Raw genomic sequence first — 13,813 nt, forward strand, 5'->3', positions numbered from 1 at the left:
TGCACCTTGGAAAGGTGGGTTCTTCGAGCGTTTGATAGGAGTAACGAAACGGACCCTCCAGATAGCCCTCGGAAAGAAGTACCTGCCGGACGCCCACGTGCTAACCCTCGTGAAAGAAGCAGAAGCAGTGGTGAATAATCGACCGCTCATGTACAGCGGTGACGAGCGCGAGGATGAAGTCCTCACCCCCTCCCATTTGATAAGAGGACACCAAGTCCACCTCATGGCCCCCATCTTACCGGACGACCATCTGAACGCAACCTTCACCTCTCGGAAGCTACGTGATCGTTACGTAAGATTGACAGATTCGCTCAAAGCCTTTAGGGAACGCTGGAGAAAGGAATACTTGAGTGCCTTGAGGGCCCGGCACGACAGTCGGCCCGGGGAACCCTCCAAGCTGCACCCCGGAGACATCGTGCTAGTGAAGCAGGACAATAAGAAGAGAGCGACTTGGCCACTGGGACGTGTCGTGGAGACGTATCCTGACGACAACGGAGTCGTACGCTCGGCGAAAGTGTTGTTTGAGGGTGTCGAATCGCTGCGAGCTGTCAGCCACCTGGTTCCCCTAGAAATAGCCCCCTCTGAGGATGACCATGAAGGAGACGACGGCGATGACGGAGAAGAGGGTGCGTACAGATCGACAGCCGGAATGCCAGGGATAGCGGAGACGTCTGGGAACGACCAGGGTATGGCAACAGCTACGACAACTCAACAACCAGCCACAGGAACGGACGACAACGACGAGGAAGGTGAGAACTATGCGGTTAGTGTAAGAAGTGAAAATGAAAATGAAACAGAGCAGACGAACGCACAAGGACGTTCTGCACGCCCATTGAGAAGGGCTGCCGTGAAACAGCGAGAACTAATGGACTGTCTACTGAAAGGTGACGATATATAAAAAGTAGCTGCAAACTGTAAGTGAAAAGGGGGCGTGTTCTATCTGGAAGGTAGGGAGGGTGGAGTTTGTGAGGTGTGCGTGAATCTGCGGAGGTTGGAAGTGCTTAGGGGTGGAGTACGGGGACGGGATGGTCTCTCGTGCGTACAGACCGAGCGTTGCACAGAACCTGCCCCTCCCTCTTGTACTCCATTAGGTAACAGCCTGCATGTAGCAGCGCTATAGAAGTCTCAATTATTGTGAGTTGAGACAGACTGAATTTGAATTGTCATATGTATTTCTGCCATTTTTTGAATTGTCTTAGGCCCATTGCCTAATTGTCGTTGCACTTGAATTATTATGATTGTATTTCTGCCATTTTTTGAATTGTCTTAGGCCCATTGCCTAATTGTCGTTGCACTTGAATTATTATGATTGTATTTCTGCCATTTTTTGAATTGTCTTAGGCCCATTGCCTAATTGTCGTTGCACTTGACTTATTATGATTGCATTTCTACCATTTCTTGAATTGTCTTAGGCCCATTGCCTAATTGTCGTTGCACTTGAATTATTATGATTGTATTTCTACCATTTCTTGAATTGTCTTAGGCCCATTGCCTAATTGCTTGCCAATTGAATTGTAAAATGTGTACATATCACTTATTTCTGCTGTTCCTTATGTGTATTACACGAGTGCTTTAGAATTGCTAGGCCCATTGCCTATTTTGATCTGTTATATGACTGTATATTATTGATTGTGTTTATTACCCCGGGGTAACATTGCTGTAGTATATTGTGCGTACTCTGTTGGAGTCGTTGCGGAGCGCTACGCAGCGAGCCTAACAGAGTCTCGGAGTAAGCCACTCCCCTCACCCCGAGTCTAACTCCATCCAATTGACCGACGTTTCATCGCTCCTTATTTTGGGGCGTGGAGGATGTCGGGAATTTCGACCCGATCAATCGAAATTCCCGCCATTTGACTCCTCCTACGACTACGTCAAATTGGAGGGAGAGGAAAAAACTCGCGGGCGAATGAATGTAGTTCCAAACGTGAACATTTAGAGCCAAAAAAGGAAACCACCTGGTAGGAAGGCGCTGAGACTAATAAAATCAATTGCTGGTAATTTAAGATTAGGAAAAATAAAGTCATTCTGTTGTAACATGTTAAAAAAATCCAATGTAGAAATTTAGGTTCAGGGCAAATTGCGCCAAAAAGGTGACGTCGGGGGTTGCGAGGATAGCTCGTCCTCTTTGATCCAACGTCCCCAACCGAAGTAAGTCCCCTCTAATTGTTATCTCTCCTCTCTACCTTGTCTACCAGGTTGGTTGTAGTAGAAGTTTGAGTGCAAGATGTTTAGTTTTTATATCGCAGTTTAGTGTAGAGATCCTTGTGATTGGGGATCTGAATCCTGAGTTAAATAAGAATAGGGATATTTGGTGTGTGATTCGTTGTGTATTGAATTCGAATTGGCACTATTTTCAGTTTGTTAATGAGTCCGGTGTGGACTTTGTGCTTGAAGAGCACATGCTACATTACCTAGGGTCAGTCTTGTTTTTCAGTGAGTTTTTTGAATGCTCAAGAATGTTGTTTGTCTTTATCAGAGTTTATTTTTGTAATAAAACTGTAAATTTTATCGCCGTATTTTAGTTAACTCCTGGAGGGTTTTGGCGAGTGTTGCCTCTTCAAGGCCTTGCGATCCGCCCAGTACATCGGGCAGATTTAATAAACTGGTGAAAATCACGACATTATATATATATATATATATATATATATATATATATATATATATATATATATATATATATATATAATCAGCCGTAAATAAGTCCATTACAGGACAATTTCCTCAGACATGTCCTTCTACTCGCACCAGATTTTGGTCTTTCTATACCAATCTATACTTGCAAACTGTATTAGTTCGTCAATTCGCTGTCTTCTCTTCCTTCCCCTGCTTCTTTTGTAAGCCATAGGGGCTCAATCCTTCGTTCTTAATGTCCATTTATCATCTGTCCTTCTCGTTATATATATATATATATATATATATATATATATATATATATATATATATATATATATATATATATATATATATATCATACACACACACACACACACACACACACATATATATATATATATATATATATATATATATATATATATATATATATATATATATATATATATATATATATATATATATATATATATATGTATATATATATATATATATATATATATATATATGTATGTATGTATGTATGTATGTATATATAATACAAGTAGTCAAAAGACTGGTAAACAGGTAAAAAATCGATATAATGTTAGATAGTGAAAGAAGAAGACCCGGAAAAGAACATTGATAAGATAATAATGTCGAACATATATTATTGCAGATATTAGAAGAAATTACTCGCTTATGCACCAAACCAATAAAGGGAATATATATATATATATATATATATATATATATATATATATATATATATATATATATATATATATACATATATATATATATATATATATATATATATATATATATATATATATATATATATATATATATATGTGTATATATATATATATATATATATATATATATATATATATATATATATATATATATATATATATATATATATATATATATATATATATATGATTTAATATCGAATATCTTATTTGATTCATTTATATGATGGAAATATAACAGAAGCAAAGGCAATACTTATATTAGAAAATTTTAAAAACATATGAACTAATCTAATTAGTAAATTATAATACATAAAAGGGAAAATAAAATTTGAGGAGCCGTTATAGAGGAACTTCCCCTAAAATTTTTACTGTACAAGTGAAGCATTTCTGTCCAGTTTGTCATTTTTGTGTTATTCTAAAACTTAAAAACCTGCAAAATGAGTTTGGAATGTCTTATTGGTAGGTAATTGTCAGTCTTTTATGTAAATTCCTAGTTTTTTAAATAATTTTATGTTAAAAGTGACTCGTCCAACTCAGGCATCAGTGGCCTCCTCAGTAAACAGCTTTAACTCACGGCAGGGTGGGATCGATCTGCTACCATGTGAATGCGAGGCGAACACGTTACCACGGTACTAGCCAGGAGTAAAAACATGACGTCCTAGTTCAGTTTAAGTAAAATTGGGTACGTGCGTAGAATGTCGGGGTACTAGGCCTGCTGCTTATATAGAAAACGCGAATCCTTCGTATCGTCGTCACCCGTATTTTATTGCATCTATGAGGATGTTGGTTAATGGACTAACGCTAGATATTTACTTACTGGTCTTCACTCCGCCATAACTCGCTACGCTCACAATTAAACATTATTTGGGGTGTATGTATCATAGCGGCCACCTATATGTATGATGATGGCTGACTAAGAATATGGCAGTGTAAGGGGAGTCACCCTCCCCCTGTTAGGTAAATAGGTAAGGGCACGACTTGTAAGTTAGGGTTGGGGGGGGGGAAGTTTAGGTTAGTGTCTATATTTTATGCTCGCTGGAGGAACTGGCTGCTGATATACAAAGGTCCCCTGGTCTTCACTCCGCCCCGATTCGCTATGCTCACAATTAAGAATTATTATATTGCTCCTCTGTTCGGGCAAGCGGTATATGTTGCGCTGCGCGCGTTAATCGAGTGGGCGAGTATTATGGCGCACAGAAAATTGATGATCCGACCACCTACACATGACGCCTAAAATGTGTAGTTGTCTTTCTTGGCTTCTTTCGTCAATTTACGGTGAATATGAAGATTTGGTGTAAACCAGTGATGGTGTATTGTTAAGATTTACCATTCTTTGGATAAAAGAAAAAATTAAGTCTGGTAAGAGTATTGGTTAATAAACGATACTTTAATTTCTAGATGTCTTATAGAGCTAGAATGGTGGATTTGAAAGTATTTGTTAGCAAAAGGAACTAAAGTTCAGTATGTAAAAATTTCTAGTCTCTATATGAGGCTTTCGAATATGTTGAGAGTAGTGTACGTTAAGAGCCCTTACTGACTGAACCCTATTGGTATTATAATGATTATGGGGGTCTTGTTGGTTAGGTTTAGCTATGGTTTGAGAAAGACGATAATTACCAATGGTTGTGGTGGCCTTGACTGGTGATCGCCAGACTGGGGTTTGAGTCCCACTCAAACTCGTTAGTTCCTTTGGTCGCTGCAACCACACCATCCTTGTGAGCTAAGGATTGGGTGTTTAGGGGAACCTATTGGTCTGTTTGCTGAGTCATCATCAGCCATTGCCTGGCCCTCTTTGGTCCTAGCTTGGGTGGAGAGGGGCTTGGGTGCTGATCATATGTATATATGGTCAGTCTATAAGGGCCTCGTCCTGCTTGATAGGGCAATGTCACTGTCCCTTGCCTCTGCCATTCATGAGTGGCCTTTAAACCTTCAAGTGACGATTTACTGAACTTTTGAAGTTTAACAATGGAAACAAGTAATATCAAGAGTTTGTGAAGCTCGGCACTATTGAAAGACAGCTGAACTTGTGTGTTGTCTAAAGGGGGAGGCATGTTAATATCATCATCATCTCCATTATAATCAACTAGCCTAGTCTTCCATGGCTTCTCCCCTGAACTAACAAGAAGTTTCCTTTTGTGCTTAAAGCTGTTAATTTGATTGGCAACCTTTGAAACATACTTTACTATGAGAGGTACCTAGAGTGAAACACTATTTACAATGATTATTTAAATGACAGTATTGCCCGAACACGATATGCAAAGGGAATCTGGATTATGATCTCCCAGAAATAATACCTTTACAGCAATAATTGCTAATTAAACTAGGGAAGACGTTAGAGCAGTGGTTCTCAAACTTTTTCATGAGCGACCCTATTTGAAACATTTCATTCCTTCGCGACCCAGAGTAAAGTGAAGAGAAAGAAAACATGCAATGATATATACACTTTATTTTGGAAAAAAAATAATGTGTACAGCTTTTCATTCACAAAACTAAACTAGTGGGATTTATGGCACTGCTTTTCCTTTTCACAAAACTAAACGAACAGGATTCATGGCACTGCTTTTCGTTCCCAAAACTATATTAATAGAATCCATGGCACTGCTTTTAATTCACATAACTAAATTAATAGAATCTATGGCACTGCTTTTAATTCACAAAGCTAAATTAATAGAATTCATGCTCGCAACTGAAATACACTGAAACACTGAAAGCATGATAATGTTCCTGTGTCCCTGCGACCCATCAAAATTGATCTCGCGACCCAACTTTGGGTCACGACCCATAGTTTGAGAACCACTGCGTTAGAGCATACTGTAGTAAGTAAACAATCTGAGAGCACGTGATCGCTGCTGGTCGACGAATGTAAATGAAGACTAAACTAACTGATATGGCATCCTGGAATTTTCACCACTTACCATTAAAGGGTTTCATTCCTTTAAGGGCATGTATTTATTGAAACAAAAAAGAAAGGGAAAATTAAAAAAAATTTACAGATGTGTCGATTAATCTGGGATTCTGGAGAAGAAACAATATGAATATCAAGAAATTCATAGAAATAAAAAAAGTGTTTTTTATTATAACATCACTTTTTGGCCATTTGGGTGCCATTGTTAAAGCAGACTTAAGTCTAGAAGTGTTCATTGTAGCCTTGTGGTAGTATGATATTCCTTTTTAATACATTTTATTTCAAATACATGGGAAAGGGTACTGAAACATAATAGGTTCATGTATGGTTATGGATGACTCTACATTAAGCAACATAGTGGATTTGAAATATATATGTTGAGTGGGTAGTCTTGGTTCACATTTTATGTTAGTGATAAATGTTGCCTGGAATAGTGTAAAATTCATTTACCGCTCTTTCTTTTCAGGAATAAAGTTCAACAACTTTGTGTTGGTGGCATCCGACATGAGTCGATTACAAAGCATTATTGTGCAGAAGTCAGGTGAGGAATTGGATGTTTTCTCGAGAAGGTTACATGTTAAGAACTGATTAAGATGTAGATATAAAAGAAAAGTGGTCATTAAGTTACAGGTATCTCATTATTTAATAAAAATTAACATTACTTTTTTATTTGTTGATTATTTTTCTATTTATGACGGAAGATTTTAGCATAACTGAATTACTGTCAAGAATCTTACCCAAGATTCATGTGATATTACTGTACTTCTAATAAGTAAGAAATTTAGAAATACAAGACATATTTTCCTAATCTGTACAGCAGCCCTTTTTCCTTGTGGTAAGATTACCTGGTATAAGCATATAAATCTAATACTGTACAGCACCATACTTATCATGCAGATATGTGTAACAAGAACTGTCATTATACTTGTACAGGTAGTACGTACATGTTGAGAATTGTAATGCAAGAATTTTAGTTTCAGTTTCTTTTACTGTAGTTGTATAAATGTTTTCCTGTACAGTTGATGACAAAATGCACCAGCTGTCATCACACCTGATAATGGCAGTGTCTGGAGAAGCCGGTGATACTACGCAGTTTGCAGAGTATATTGCTAAAAACATCCAGCTGTATAAGATGCGGAATGGCTACGAACTTGCTCCCGCATCTGCTGTTCATTTTACAAGGCACACCATTGCAAATCATCTCCGATCTAGGGTAAGTTTTCTAGGTGTATTTGAAATATTCCTTCCTAGAACTGAACTTACATAATATCAGCTCAAAGAGTAAAATTTTAGTCAAGTTAATTAAGACTATCAATCCAACAGATTTTGTAGGATTGAGAACAAAGCCCTCAAAAGAATATTGGGAGTTAAATAGCAGGACAGGATTAGAAATGAAACTAAAAGAGAGTTGTTCCGTAACCGAAATACAAACCACGCTATTTACAAAGGGTATTACTTTTAGCGTAGCTGAAATGGCGAGCCATTAGAATTTAACGAGGGTGTATTACCCCCGCGCTAGTTAGCGGGGGGGTAGGGGAGTGGTAGCTAGCTACCCCTCCTCCCCCTCACACACAGGTGAATACTCACTTTCACTTTTGGCTCGGACTGTGACAGACGTCTCTGTCTTGGTCCTCGCTTGGCAGCCATTGTCTGTTTTGTCTTTACTTAATCGCTTACTTTTCTTTTACTCAATATATATGTAAACATGTTTTCATGTTTGTATATATATTTGAGTATAGAAATAAGTAAGTTTCCTTTTCAGATGTGTGTGTGTAGTGTACGATATCTACGTGGAGGCCTCGGCAGTTAGGCCACCACGGCCTAATTTTATGGGTTGCGATCGAGTTTGACTTCGGTCTTTCTCTCTCTCTCTCTCTTGAGGTCGTTCACCCTTTTACTATGTTTTACTACGCCCTTGTAGCTTCCTTCCCGTGTGGGTGGGGTTGCTACGCCGTACATTTTGTCTCAATTAGTTTATGAATCTAATTGTAGTTGTTAATTTTTCAGCTTGTAGAACGATTCCTTTCGGGGTTTTCGTTTTTTCTTTAGTGTTCATTCATTTTTAAATTACATAATTACATAGTTACATAATTATAATTGTTATAATTCTGTTTTGGTTACAGCTCTCCTTCCGCGAGTGTAAGTGGTTGTGAGGGCACGTGCCTGTTGTGTAATTCTTGTTCCTTTTCCTCGGGATTCCTCTTCGGAGCCTTCCCGGGGGAATGAATGTGTACTAATATTATTTGTTTTATTTTTTTACAGTTACCGATCTAGTTCGTTTCTGTAATATAGCAACGGTGTGAGCTGTCTGGTTGAGTCCTGGGGATTCGGCTGTTGCTGCCTCCCCCCTTGTATTGTCGTCAGGGGCGTGTCTCCTTCTACTGGTAGTACTCCCGTGTCGACGGACAGCTCTCCAGTTCATTTTAGAACAGTCAGGAGGCTTGCCTCCTTGGGCGGATAACTTTCCTTCCGAGGGAAGTTTTTTCCTGTCCAGGCTTGAGCTTTTCCTCTTTTGGGGGGTTCTTCTCTTGCCTTTTTTTCGTGCGACTATGCTCTTGGTGCTGAGCGGTCGCACCTGCAGTTTCGCTCAAGGGGCTGGGCAACTGCAGGAGCTCCTCTTCGGAGGATTGCCCCTCTTAGGTCACTGGCTGACCAGTCTCTTCCACGAAGTGTTTCTCTTTCGTTCGCGAGAGAGTACACTCATAGAGACTCCTCTTCGGAGGTTTCTTCTGTTGCTGTTGCTGTTGGCCTCCCTCGCCGTAAGGCCCTCCGTCCGCCTCGTCGTAAGGGCCTCTCATCTCCCTATAAGGGTGCTTGAGGCGCCTTTTTGAATCTCCGTTTGCAGCCTACAACTTCTCTTTCTCGATCTTCCGTCTTGGTGCAGATGGACAGCAGTCTAATCTCGTCTTCCGACGGGCAACGGTCTTCCCGACGGACAACGGTCTTCCCGACGGACAGCGGTCTTCCGACGGACATCAGTCTCCCGGCGGACAACGATCCCTTCGGGGCAAAGGGTTGCCCCCACGGGGGTTCTTCCCTTGCGTGTCAGGGTTTCCCTGCGCGCCCTTCTGTTCGTCAGCGCTCTCCTGTTCGTCAGCGCTTTCAAGATGATCTTCCCTGTGGTTCCTGTTACGTGCCCTGTGCGCCCACGTTCGCCCTCGCGATCTAGAACTTCGGTTCAGGTCGGGGTCAAGGACTCTTCTTCTTTGCGCAGGCTTCCACGCGTAGCCTTCTGCTCGTCAGCGATCATCAGCTCGTCAGCGATCATCAGCTCGTCAGCGATCATCAGCTCGCCAGCGATCGTCAGCTCGTCAGCGATCATCAGCTCGCCAGCGATCTCCAGATCGCCCACGTGTGTTACAGCTGGCACGCCAACGTTCTCCAACACTTCTGAAGGAACATGGTTCGCCAGCTACTAGCTCAACTGCGGATGCTGATCGCCATCGCGCGACCCTCAACTGCAGATGCTGACCGCCATCGCGCGACCCTCAACTGCAGATGCTGACCGCCATCGCGCGACCCTCAACTGCAGATGCTGACCGCCATCGCGCGACCCTCAACTGCAGATGCTGACCGCCATCGCGCGACCCTCAACTGCAGATGCTGACCGCCATCGCGCGACCCTCAACTGCAGATGCTGACCGCCATCGCGCGACCCTCAACTGCAGATGCTGACCGCCATCGCGCGACCCTCAACTGCAGATGCTGACCGCCATCGCGCGACCCTCAACTGCAGATGCTGACCGCCATCGCGCGACCCTCAACTGCAGATGCTGACCGCCATCGCGCGACCCTCAACTGCAGATGCTGACCGCCATCGCGCGACCCTCAACTGCAGATGCTGCTCGCCATCGCACAACCCTGAACGATTGCCCGCTTACGCATGCTGCTCCTCATCGCACCACCCTGAACGATCGCCCTCCTGCAGATGCTGATCACCATCGCACCCTTTCACGCGATCATTCACCTGCGCATGCTGCTCGCCATCGCACAACCCTGAACGATTGCCCGCTTACGCATGCTGCTCCTCATCGCACAACCCTGAACGATCGCCCTCCTGCAGATGCTGATCACCATCGCACCCTTTCACGCGATCATTCACCTGCGCATGCTGCTCGCCATCGCACAACCCTGAACGATTGGCCGCTTACGCATGCTGCTCCTCATCGCACCACCCTGAACGATCGCCCTCCTGCAGATGCTGATCACCATCGCACCCTTTCACGCGATCATTCACCTGCGCATGCTGCTCGCCATCGCACAACCCTGCACGATAGCCCGCTTACGCATGCTGCTCCTCATCGCACAACCCTGAACGCTCGCCCTCTTGCGGATGCTGATCACCATCGCACCCTATCACGCGATCATTCACCTACACATGCTGCTCGCCATCGCTTACCGCCAGCGATCTTCTTCACCTACGCGGCAGCACGATCCCTCGCCGTCACGCCCATTCCCCTGCGCGCCCGCGCGATCGCTCGCCTGCGCGCCCGCGCGATCGCTCGCCTGCGCGCCCGCGCGATCGCTCGCCGGCGCGCCCGCGCGATCGCTCGCCGGCGCGCCCGCGCGATCGCTCGCCTGCGCGCCCGCGCGATCGCTCGCCTGCACGCCCGCGCGACCGCTCGCCTGCGCGCCCGCGCGACCACTCGCCTGTGCGCCCGCGCGACCATTCGCCTTTGCGCGACCGTTCGCCCTCGCGCGACCATAGTTCGCGGCGAATTCCACAGCCGGTGGTAGCAGCAGGGACGCGTGCTCCTAGGCGGCACTCGGGATCACCTCCATCCAAGCACAGGTTGGTAGTGCAGGACGAAGACAGGTCAGTACAGCATTCTTCCCACCTTCTTTTCAGGCAGGAACCGTCGTGTCCTCTCCAAAGGATCGCCCGATCCCTTTCACCTTAGCGAGGATTTCGGACTCTGTGTCCTTGGAGCAGCAGACATGGTTTGATCCGCTGGCACGGGCGTTAATGAGGGTTATGAAACCAGCACTCACCGGCCAGGGTAACAAACCAGCGGCTGTCTCTCCTACGCTGAAGAGAAAGAGAGGAGTGGACTTCGTGGTGACTTCCCCCAGGGCGAAGTTGGTTCCCAAGAGGTCGGTCTCGAGGGTCCCCTCTCCTGCACGAGTACTCTCTCCTTCTCCCGCCCTGGAAGGATTTTTGGCGGGGGGGCTTTCCGTTGAAGATTTCTCCATCGGACAAGGGGTGACTGCTTACCTCTTCCTCTGGGAGCTTACCAGGTTCTTTCCCTCCTCGGTTACGGCCCGAGGTTTGGTTCAAGGAAGCTACAGGAAGATCAAGGGTACTTTCCTCCTCTCGAGCTCAGGCACCTTGGCCTTTCGTCGTTAAGTATCTACTTGCGGACAAGCTCGATGTTTTACCATCTGGACGCACTGACTGAAGGCTTCCTTCGGGTGTCTCATCTGTGGAGGTCAACGACCTCAGACACCCTTCCATCCTTGAGAAGAGTTTTGTCTTTGCCCAAGGACAGAGACTTAAACATCTGCTGTGCGGAGTAAATCGACTTCCGGTTTCACTCCTCCAAGGCGCTTTCTTCCAGACTCTGCAGGGCTCCAGCTCCCTTTTCTTTCAACCACGTCGGCCTAAGTTATCGGCTACGACAACTGGGACAAGGTGTCCAATTGCAGTTTCCTCCTGTCAGGAACAGATGGCACGGGAGACTCCCCCGGGGGGGCATAGTCCTAAAAGGAGTTCACGAACTCTAGGATTGCAGGTTTTTTCGCTGGGAGGATGCTTAAGGTTACTCATCCGAATGACAGCTTCCCGATGCCCATTCCCGCACAATCTCTGTGAGTAGCCAAGGATATCGCGCCTGCCGTCTCTGTCAGCGAATTCAGTGTCTCTGAACCTCTATGCCATAGCATCAGCAGAGTTGCCCGGTTGGGCAGAATGATCCATACCTTAGGCGAAGGTCTTCCTTAGGATCATCGACGGCTTCACCCCCGGCCCCCTCAGTCGATCCTTTCTTGTAAGGAAGGATCTGAGAGGGGATGTCCATAGTCGACCTCTCAGCCCTGATCAAGTTTGTCGAACAAACTTCGGCCAGCGTAGACCAGCAGAATCGATCAGACTGGTAACGAGGCGACAGGACTCCTTTAACCCTGGATCGGAAGGACGGGTACTTTCAGTTTCCATTCCATCCATCTTCCAGGGTGCTCGTCGAATTCAGCCTAAACTGCAAGTATTCCTGCTTATGATGCAGTGTGGCTATCCCGCCGTGGCATAGCAGGTTTGTTTCCCCAGAGAACTCTCCCTGCCTTCCTCTTGGCCGCTCAGGTGCAGACTTCCGCCTCCTCTGCTGTTTGGAGGGCTGGTCAACTCCGGTAGGCTCGGGTTTCGACCTTCTTCAGCGCCGGGAAAAGCTTCCGAATGCTGACCATGAGTGTGGGCTCATGGTATTTTGCTTGGAGCCTTCTCTTCCTCTGCCTCAACATCTGGAGTATCTGGCCATGATATTGAGTCAACCGCCTTACCACGTTGGAAACCCCGCTTCTCGTCCGTCCAGCGAGGTTAAGCAACGTCGGCACTTGGATGGGTGACCACCTGGGGACGCCAGATTCTGTTACCACATCCTCCGAGCCTTCCTTTCGGTTGACTGTGGCAAGACTGAGGAGAGTCGCAGTACCTGTTCTCAGTCAAGCAGAGTTTTCAGCCCTACCTTGGAACGTTTCCTAGTTCTTCTTTCCTCATTGGCCCGTTTATAGTCCGAACGGTCGCCTCAGGATAAGTTCCATGTGGGGCGATCCAAGTTCCGGTGGCTTCAGGCAATGTTTAACCGGACTCCCTGGCCCTATGGGACCAGCGGAACTATTAAACCTGCAATGGGTGTTGACCTATGGAGCCTCTTGATGGTAGTGGATATTCTCGTCCTTTCCCCACATTCTTGATGCGGTTCTCGGACTCGTCAAAGGAAAGGGGGGGGGGCATGTTCCGGTCCAGGCCTATGGTCAAGACCTGAAGGATACCTCTCCATCATTCAGGCAGGCTTAAGGGCCTTAGTCTGGCCCCTCTTCAGTCCTACCGCTCCTGCCAAGTCGCCCCGTTGCGTGTCGACTTCATGCTAACCAGCAGGGGACGCATTTTCACACCTTCACATCTTGCAGTAGAGATACCGGGATGATTGAGATTCTCTCAATTCCACCATCGGCTCTCTCATTCCAGGCAGGGGAATGTTTCTCTCAGACTATCCAAGCAGAGCCTCATAGAGAGAGTGTACCTAGGGGTCTTTGACCTTGGGTAACCAGCAAGTGCTGATCTGGGGGACCTGATCGCGACAGCTTGGAACCTCAAGCTTCCGCTAGTTTTCCCCCGAGACTCTGGCAAGATGCATTCCGGTGATGGTGGGACAACTTCGACGCCTGCGTCTTCCCTCCTTTTTGTCTGCGGACAATGGGTCTCAACAAAACCAGGTTGTCTGTCAACCTTTCAATGGGAGAGCTCCACTGGGACTATGCGCAGAACGGTTTCTGGACCCTCTGCTTCCCCTGACGGAACTCCCGGGAGAGCTTCTCCCACGGCGCAGGCTACTCAAGCAAC

At 45.5% G+C, this 13,813-nt stretch overlaps 1 protein-coding gene across 1 annotated transcript in view; it reads left to right on the plus strand.

The window, feature by feature from the left end:
- Nucleotides 1-3,685: 3,685 nt before the first annotated feature.
- Nucleotides 3,686-13,813, plus strand: part of LOC137632813 (proteasome subunit beta type-2-like) — a 28,706-nt gene continuing 18,578 nt past the window's right edge. Inside the window, exons 1-3 of the mRNA XM_068364916.1 lie at nucleotides 3,686-3,812; nucleotides 6,725-6,799; nucleotides 7,278-7,471. Of these exons, the coding sequence (XP_068221017.1) occupies nucleotides 3,791-3,812; nucleotides 6,725-6,799; nucleotides 7,278-7,471 (291 nt within the window). The 5' untranslated portion in view covers nucleotides 3,686-3,790. The remainder of the gene's footprint in view (nucleotides 3,813-6,724; nucleotides 6,800-7,277; nucleotides 7,472-13,813) is intronic.

Source organism: Palaemon carinicauda, chromosome 42, assembly GCF_036898095.1.
Source record: "Palaemon carinicauda isolate YSFRI2023 chromosome 42, ASM3689809v2, whole genome shotgun sequence".
NCBI lineage: Eukaryota > Metazoa > Arthropoda > Malacostraca > Decapoda > Palaemonidae > Palaemon > Palaemon carinicauda.